Source organism: Loa loa (assembly GCF_000183805.2).
Source record: "Loa loa unplaced genomic scaffold supercont3.420, whole genome shotgun sequence".
Classification (NCBI taxonomy): domain Eukaryota; kingdom Metazoa; phylum Nematoda; class Chromadorea; order Rhabditida; family Onchocercidae; genus Loa; species Loa loa.
This window is the reverse complement of record NW_018108600.1, coordinates 1-9,482: the sequence shown is the minus strand read 5'-3', so window position 1 is coordinate 9,482 and position 9,482 is coordinate 1. Positions and strand designations below refer to the sequence as shown.

The 9,482-nt window shown below is 34.0% G+C and overlaps 2 protein-coding genes across 2 annotated transcripts; one reads left to right on the top strand and one right to left on the bottom strand.

The window, feature by feature from the left end:
• Window positions 1-46: 46 nt before the first annotated feature.
• LOAG_09916 (hypothetical protein) lies at window positions 47-959 on the top strand (the record flags this gene model as incomplete). Its single annotated transcript, XM_020448047.1, has 5 exons — window positions 47-88; window positions 164-220; window positions 278-439; window positions 581-724; window positions 864-959. The coding sequence occupies 5 exons, from the start codon at window positions 47-49 to the stop codon at window positions 957-959; spliced, it is 501 nt and encodes a 166-aa protein (XP_020301775.1).
• Window positions 960-3,296: 2,337 nt separating this feature from the next.
• Window positions 3,297-4,161, bottom strand: LOAG_09915 (hypothetical protein; the record flags this gene model as incomplete). The annotated part of the gene is made up of 3 exons (XM_003145442.1): window positions 3,297-3,356; window positions 3,529-3,756; window positions 4,141-4,161. The coding sequence occupies 3 exons, from the start codon at window positions 4,159-4,161 to the stop codon at window positions 3,297-3,299; spliced, it is 309 nt and encodes a 102-aa protein (XP_003145490.1).
• Window positions 4,162-9,482: the final 5,321 nt, after the last annotated feature.

Genomic DNA, 9,482 nt, shown 5'->3' with positions numbered 1-9,482 from the left:
TAATGGATGATGGATGAGGAATGAGGAATGAATGAATGGATGGATGATGAATGATGATAAGGAGGAGGAGGAGGAGGATCAGGAGGAGGTCACTTCAAACTGAAGTCCCTAATCGCTTCGAAAATTTAGACCCCTATACAGGTCTTCTTGATATTTTTTGCAGCGGATTCGTTGTGAATTGTGTGGACTTATTGACAAAGATAGGGTTGAAATTATTAAGGTTTTTATCCATACTCGGACATACTTTTTTACTCTTTGAAATGAATTTGAATTCTAGAACATCGTCGATGATACTGATGAAGACCTTTTATCGAATAGCAAATCAGTCGAACGAGAACTTCATGTTGAAATTGAACCTATTGTGAGTGAGCCGGTTAGGGTGCACGACTTACCACCGAAACCATCTTTTGCTAGACATGAACCACTAAAGCATTTCAAGGTCCAGCTTTCTTTTTTCTCTAAACACTGTTGCGATAGTTAGTTCCACTGTTCTTACTGTGCAACTTCCTTTGCATTTTGGTGGTTATTATTCATTTTCTAGAACTTTACTTGCGATGATCTTGAACTAATGCTTCTGCAGATAAGTACGGAGGATGCCTCGACAAGTGCGTTCAAAACTTCAAAGAACTTACTACTGGTTTTCGTATTTGCTGCTACTGTTATTTTTGTCGTGTTTGCCATTGTTTTAATTCGTCAACGACCGCGACGTCGTGGCTTCATCGAGGTTCCTTTTTTCATACATTTCCAGACTTTCGTCCTAAAACATATGGTATAAATATCAGCAAATTCTTGTATTTTAATAGAGTCTGAAACTTTAAAGTTTGGTAGGGAAAATTGGCATTATTGTGGATTGACTTTTTCAGGTTGACGTTTGTACTCCAGGGGAGCGACATGTTAATGGGATGCAAGTGAATGGCTATGAGAATCCTACATATTCGTTTTTTGATAATAAAGCTTGAATTTTCCTGGGTTTAATTTTGAGCTCAATGCAGAGATGCTTGTTAGGGAGTTTTCTGGACGTTTGGAAAAGCTGTGTCAATTTTATAGAGTATCTTGCACAGTAAAGAAGTAGGGTTGCTGATGGGAGACAAGTTAGTTTTATTTACCTCAAATTATTGACCCATTTTTGTCAGTCCGAAGATAAATTGTCTTGTATTCCATGCTTTTCAAAGTGAATTTTTAATGTTTTTAGTATTAAGTTGCATTCAGTTCTTCCATACTCCATTGCTGCATCTTTGCAATTCTCTTGAACTTTCGCAACCTTTGTCATGTTTTTCGTTAAGTAGAATTCGATGAAATAATTGATAAATTTTCGTCGAGAAGAGAAAATGTATCACAGTGCCACCAACACCCGTGGATAATGATGCTTTCCTCCGATGTTTCGCGTTACATTTTTCTGTTGCTATTTTGACGTGTTTCTGACCACTGTTAATGGCTGCTTCATGAAAATGTTTTCAAAGCTGTGCGTACAGCTGCATCTTTATTTTGAAACAGTTTTTACATTTATTTATGTATCAGTAATTGTTGTGATAATTTGTAACAAACCGTTTTTTAACACCTTGGTTATCAACATGGCACATTAATTGCTTCTCAGGATTTAGTACTTAAGAATGTTTTTTTTCCGTTTCTTTTCAGAAATTTCTTATGAATTATAGAGGGCGTTTGATATCTTTTCGTTAGGTCTATTAGTAAAACGACAATTTTTTCGAAATTCGGCGACTACTTATTGAAATCTTAAAATCAGCTTCGAAATTTTTGGCAAGTTGTATTACTATCACATTAACTGGGAGACAACAATTTATTGCGAATTCTAAAAGTTCCTAGGCTCTCGGACTTTTTTGAATGTACCATGCTAGTGATTTTACCTTAAAGTTAATCTGCTGATGGAATATAATAAACTGCGAATATAGTCTCGTTCAATATCTCCGAAATACTTGCAGTTCTATCGTTCTTTTTACTGTGATTGTTATCCTCTTCTACTTTTTAATTTGAATAGAGTTTGTAGCATTTTTTTTTATCCTGCACATTATACGATACGTGATCACACTTACACTTGACCATTTTGCCGCAACTTTTATTTGCTACTTGTAATTAGATTTGAATGAATTCTGTGTTTCAAATGACTTTTGAACACAACACCCAAAGAATTTTGAGTCTCCGCACTGTGGTAGATAGAGGCAGCCACAATCCATCGACTCTGAGGAGGATTGTTAATTACTGTTAGGTTTTTCGAGAAGTGTGGCATAGAGTTTGTAGCACTAGATTTCTATAGGGAGGTCATAGTCTGATGAAAGGAATTACATCGGTGGTGGTAAATTCTGGCCACTGTTGGCATGTTGCTTCACTTCACTGACGTGTTCAACAGGTCGGTATTTGGTAGGGTTTACTGAAGTTACCTATCGGACAGCACGAATAAGGAAGGACAAAAATTCTTTTATTTCATCAACTGAACGAAAAGACGGCGAGAAGAATGATCACCACAGGTTCTTCAGACCTTTTACGCAATGTGCAGGCACTGAAACAGTTTTAAATTCAGTTCAAACTATACCCCATATAAGATTGGATCTAAATATTTTTCGATCCGCAATTATTGCATAAATAAAGAGGTCTTGGAAATCCCAAGCATGCATTCGTTATATATTGTTTATTCCTTTATGAACCTAATCGAACTTGACGGAGTTATACTAATTTTGATTCTAGTTATACTGATGCTTATAGTGCACATGCATATATACAACGAACCCAAAAATGAAATTGATATTTTCACTGGTACGTGTCAGTTCGATCCTGGTACTTACGCTACTACTATTCACTTTGATGACATTTAGAAGCATGAATTTTAATGGTTTGAGTGGCGAAAAGTTGCGGTTTGAATTCAGCTTCCATAGTCAAACCACAAAATAGCTGAAAGTAGTACAATGGCCTAAGCTTAATTGGAGATTGGTTTATATCATCTATTTGATTTAATTTATTGTATAAACTCAGAAAAATTAAATTTCCGATGTACTAGAGAAAATTACTTTCTTCCTCTTCTCGGCTATCATCATCATCATTGTTCTCCCCACTGACGTGTTAGCAGAGTCGAGATCAGTGTGCAGTCACAGAAATTTGAGGGAAAATCGAAGTTTTTAGATGAAATATTAAATAATTACTTCATTTTCTACAATCATGCTGGACTCCAATTTGAAGAAATTTTAAAGAAAAGAAAAAAACTTTTAAAAAATGCAAACATTTCTGGCATTTCTGTTTGTCGTTTTTAACACTTTTCGTGCAGATGTCAGCATGTATATCGCATTTTATAGTGCACGGCCGATGTGCCGGTATCCATTCTTTGTCATTTTCAAACGGATCACAACCTTAAATATTTGAATTTATCCATTAGAAATTTTAACTTTTCAGATTTCCCAAACATACTCCTAAACCGCATTTAAAATTATAAATCCTCTGAGCAGATGTCGCATTTGATTTGTAAATTATTCCAACTTTTTACTTATTTTTTTTTCTAAACTGTTTCTATTTCATAATTACCCTCTCATTTTTTTGTAGAGTTAGCTTACCAAAGATTACGGCTGTTCCAAATGCTTGGACTATTTGTGATTGATATTCTGTCCGGTTAACAAATTTTAAGACTGTAAGTTTTGACCGCTTCGTTTCGCAAATTCCTTTTGCAAAACTTTGTAAAGTTTCTCTAAAAGTTCTGGACCACACACTATTTAAGCGTAACAAAGAAGTGCAAAATAGCAATGAAGAATTTTTCTTAATAAAAATAGTATTTTTTAAAAACTTTCAAGTCTAGTCTCAGGGTAAACTTCATTCCGATTTCTGTGTAGTCTGCTTGGTAAATTTAATTACCCGAAATTCAATTTCATATCTATATGAACTTCTCAAGAAGCAAAGAGAAACAAAGAACAGAGTGACTCAAACTTGAAAAAGTGTTTTTATATTTTTTCTATTTTAAATTTCTTCAAGTTTTGCACGTTTATCTCCTGACATTTCAAAACATTTATAAATCTTTCAAAGGATCAAAGAGATAGTGAAGATCCAAAAACATATTATTCTACTTCCTAAGCTTGACAACTACCACTTATCGTTGAGTATTTATGGATATTTCGTTTGATCAGATCGTAAATTTCAAATTACTATAGCCAAGTTTGAGCACATTTTTAATGATAGAAACCATAGACACTTTCATCAACAAGAAATAAATTTGTTTACTCTTGCATCATAGAAACCTGTACCTCAGGATTTGACTAATGAAAGCATTTCCGTTGCGGAAGGCGACCAAGATGATTGAAAAGTGATAGCTGACTGCTAAAAATGATCCAAAGAAATACAGGCAAGTTTTCAAAGGGTATTCTGTTCAATTTTTAAGACGTTGGTTGTTTAATGTGTGACCAGGCGTTGTCGTGAACAACTGCTCATTTTCTATTAGCCAGTGTGGAGTAAAAAGACTTTGCAGGACTTTGCAGTTTTCGATGTATCTCATCGATTTTTTGGCTACGTTTTATGAGATTTATGGTTTTGCTGAGACTCAGAAAGTTGCAATAACATTAGACCAGTAATCCTTTTTCGGTATAAGGTCTGCTTTAGGAAGCGTTGGGTGCTTTTCCGTTAACCGGTGCAATGGTCGTCACCGATAACCGTATACAAATCCATTTATTGCTGCACACCACAATAGTATTCGTTGTTATTGAATAAAGTAGAATAAGAGCTAAAGACATTTCAAAATATTTTCCGGTTATCGTTCAGTTTACGAGGTAGCCATTTACTGAGCTCCTCCATCTTTTCAATTTTCTTTAAATGCAAACGACATAAAAAGTTTGACACTGAATTTTTCCATAACTTGTTAATTAAAAGAGAATCAGCTTTAGTGATTGCGCTCTAGTTGTCATTGTTAACGTCCAATAATCAGTCATTACGCTTCTCATTCACCTTATAAAATTTGGACCGCGATTGAACTGTACTTTTGAAAGTGTTTCCTGAGTTTGATAAATTGTTACTTCACTTACTCCTTACTTCACGATCCATTTCGAATTCAGTTAAAAAAAGAACATTCAAAGTTTAATTTTTGCCTGGCATCATTTTCTTATTTTACTTATAAATTCATTAGCCAAAAAACAAAGCAAGGAAGTAGGCACTAAAATGTATAATAGAGTTGTATTATTTACGAATGCATCCCAATATAAAACAACAAGTTGAACAATGTAAAAACAGCTGTCACTTCTGTATCAATTCATTGTTTGACAACTTCATCCGATTTTTCATTCAGAATTTAAAATGCTTACTATCCAGTTTTAATTAAATACTGGATTTGTAGAACAAATTTGTGAATAAACAACTGTGAAAAAAAAGATAAGTTCTATCATTTTTGATAAAGGGCTACAATGAGTTTTCATCCAAGTAATTAGAAAAAGACAGATGCTAAAAATGACCTTAGCATCTCCTCTTTTCAAAAAAAGAGGTTGCTAATAAATCTTAAAAAAGAAGAAAGAGTGACAAAGTGACAAGGATATTTTCATGCAACAATACAATGCGATCACTGTTATGTATGTGTCAGACTTATTCCAGAAATAGAAAAAAGTGTGGCATGATAAAACAGAGAATATGTAAATTTGTAATTGGACGTCCACGCTTTGAGTATTTGTTTCCAATCAAAAAAAACTATAAGTTAAAGAAAATAGGTGATGGGGAAAAAAATTTGACGCATCCAACGCAGACTTTCACTCATCATTGGTTTTGGGACTTCAAAATTTTTTTCTGCTGAGTGTCATTTCATTATCACGCTTTACTTCACTAACGTACCATCAGCACATTTTTGTCTTGAACGTCATTTTTCTCTTGCACGTATTTTTAATTATGCTTCGTCTCCTCTTCAAAATCTCAGGGAAAAAAATTATTTTCGCAAACTCTGGACTTATCGAAGATAGCAGTAGTTATTTAGCATCTTTCTAATGTTTTAAGATCACAGGGTTTATAAATGGAAGAGCTATTGGAATATTTACATTCTTTGGGATGCTTGAATAAATATATAAACGAAGATTTTCTCCAAATCCGATTTCTCCTCTGCTTTTACAAGTAAAGTAACACATATGCTGAGAATATACAAATATCGCAGATTCATTATTGTTGCTAAAATCTGCATGTTCGTTATCGTACATTTCTAATGTTATCGAAATGACGATAAAAAAAAAAAAAAACATGTGAGTAAATGAACCAGTTCTTTTTTTTAATTTATGGGAAAATTTATAATTAAACTTCTCGTATGTTTCATTATTGATTAGTATAAATCCTTATGGTTGAAGCAAGGGTGTAAAAATGTAAGAAACAGAGAAAAATTGGTAAAATATAGAAAAAGTTGTTGGAGTATTGATATCAATATAAACTGAAACACAGTCGACATTTTATAAATCCCTCACTTTTGCTAAAGATGTATTATTAAAACTAATTTGACTAACATCATGCTCACTGTAGTTACCTGCTGAACGTCGTACTACTCCACTTTGAATGCATCTGGGAATAAATCTTTTAGATGAGACTCACATCAAACTATGTCCATCCAGTATCTAACCTATCACTAGTTTGCATTTCCCAACCTCAATTTTCAGCATGTGACTGGCTGCAATTTGAGAGTTATAAGAGATTTGCGACTTGAGAAAAAAAGTTTAGCTTGTCAAAACTGTGATAGTTAATTAAATGATATATCATATAGAATTGTCATTGGTTTGGTAAATATGGCTTAAATCAGCCTTGTTACTAGATGATTAAAACATGTGCATAAACAAGAGCCTACTTATAGCGGAAATATTAGGTGAAATTTATTGTTACTTGTTGGTGCCTTAGTAGCACAGCATTATCACAAAAAAGACAATATCTCTACAGTGTAAAAAATATTACTCAAATTGTACAAAATGTTACACATTGCTGACAGTGAATTGCACCGTCGCATTTTAACCAGTTATCACAAGTAAGGTTAAAATCCGGCATTTATAGTTAAGAGATATCAGAATACTTGATCTGTTATATTTCATTGTTAAACCGGTCCTTCATGTTGCTTCATAAAGGGATGCAAATAATTACCATACAGCGAATTCAGATGACTTAAAATGAGGTAATGATAATCCAGTACTTGAATTCATATCGCAACATTACTGGAAACAAATATTCCTGTCCTCGTACATCACATTTTTCATAAAGAGCCATGTTTGCTTTTTTTGTAAATTTCATTATCTCAATTGTCTCTCAAACTTTCTGGTCCCCATCCATTTCAAATATCTGAATTCACCTTAAGTTTTTTTCTTAGTTGACCCACATAAAATTTTTTAGTTTTATCTCCTCTGTTGACCGTCTGATCTTTAACGGTAGGTAGAATAAAGCTGGCACAACAACGTGTTGAAAAGAGAAATGAGGGTTAACACCTTCGAACTAAATTATTGGCCAACAATTGCCAATGATCACAATTGATGGGTCTCCTGAACATTTCGAATATTTTCGATCTTTTGAACCTGAACAGGCTGCCTTGTAAGTACTTTCTGACTTCACAATTTGATATGCTTCTCTGAAAGTGCTCCCCAAATAGAGATCCTAATTTTGACCTATGATTTGCCACAAGTACTACAGCTACGGAGATAGAAGACAGTGGTCGGATGATGTACACTGCTACAAGTATTTTAAATATGTTATTGTGCGTTCCAAGTTCCATTTCGCTTAATTTCATTTAACACTTCATATAACGATTTAAACAACTTTATCCTACTAGCAAGACAACCATCAGAATTGAAAGCAAAACTATTGGGATATTCATGTAAGTTAAATAAGAGAAAATCGTGAAGCCGATAGCAGTCATTTTTAGCACATCGATATTAAGACATTCTGACCCTGAAATATTCCATATCCACGTATTTTTAAAGAATGGAAAGTTTATGAAGCTGAAAGCTAGAGATGTGAAGAAAGATAAGACAGAGTGGTATGAATGAGGGTAAATGAGTGGGAGATGAAGCAGATAGAAAATAAGATCGTACCGTACACCTGGAAGAGTGAAGTAGAGTGCTTCATAAGTGAGATTAAAAGCTCGGAAAAATTAAAAGAACCAAGAATTGGTGAGAAGTTGGGAAGGAAAGAGAAGTGGAGGGAAGTTGTGCAACAGAATTTGTCATGCTATAAAAAGACGAGGAATTTTTGAAAGCCACTTCTTAAAAAAATTTTCAGTAAACGAAACACTCTCATGTACACATTTGTGATTAATGCATGATTTTCATTTCGACGAACTCAAGCACATCAAGCACATTTTCTGGTATTATCGTTATTTATTGTCGTGATTACTGCCCATAATCGTCGCGGAAGAAAACCCCACTTAAGCAGCCAGATGTTTTGTATAAGCTTGACAACTATTTTCGCCCCTATCACCTTCAATGTCACGAACAATCAGACACTCCAGAGTGGACTTTTGATGAGCTCATTAATGGGTTCTGAACCTGAGATAGTAATAGACTTGGGGATGATAAGACTGCGTGCCTCATTCGCCTTCCCATATCGCAGTTATTGCTACGATCATTCTTACTCTTATTTCTATTGGTATCTTCGTTTAAAAAAACATATGTAAATAAGTAAATAAGTGTATTCGTCTATTTACCAATCTATTCATGTATTTATTTCGTGTCTTGCAAGTGAAGACAGTCATCATGACAGAACTGCTCGCCTATTACTTAATTGTAGAGGTACCGCTGCTTGTCCTTTGTGTGCCAAAGATTATTTGAAAAAAATAACAAATCAAGAAACAATTTTTTTACACAAATAGAAACAATTTTCTTTTTTTTGTTTTACTAATCCACTCCCCTTAGCTTGATATAGTTCACTCTGTCTTGAATGTATTCTTGATTCAGTTCAAAGCAGCCTAATCCAGTTTCTCCTGGCACACTCATACATAACGCAGTACTAAATGTGCCACGCAAATTGTCGACATCTTTCACCTAATTTTAATGGGAATTAGCAATTAAGGGAATCAGAATATCTTTGCTTTCCAACAAGCAAACTATGTTTGTCGGAAAAACCGGAATAGTTGTGTCATAGAATCAATTATTCATCCAAATAGTCATAAGTTTAACTATCTAATCTTCAAATCGTCTAAAAATGTTACCTGTCTCGTTCTACAATTTGTAAAAGCCTTATCTTATGCACAAATCTTGCATACTGCTTCAGGAAGCTGTACATCTCACAAAATAATTTCCTGTAATTTCCTATTTATCTATAAAACCAATCTTATGCCTGGTATGTAAATTTTTTGTAGCTGTGAGACTATTGTCAATTTCTAATGATTGTTACAAAATTTCTCTTCACACATTTCCTTATATAAACCATAAGAAATTCTAACATCAATTCATTCAATTCTATCGGTCGGCACTCAGCCTCCCACAACACACTCTTCATATTTCTCCCAGTTCATTACGTTACTACTTACAAATTTCGCCCATTGTTATACTGGTATT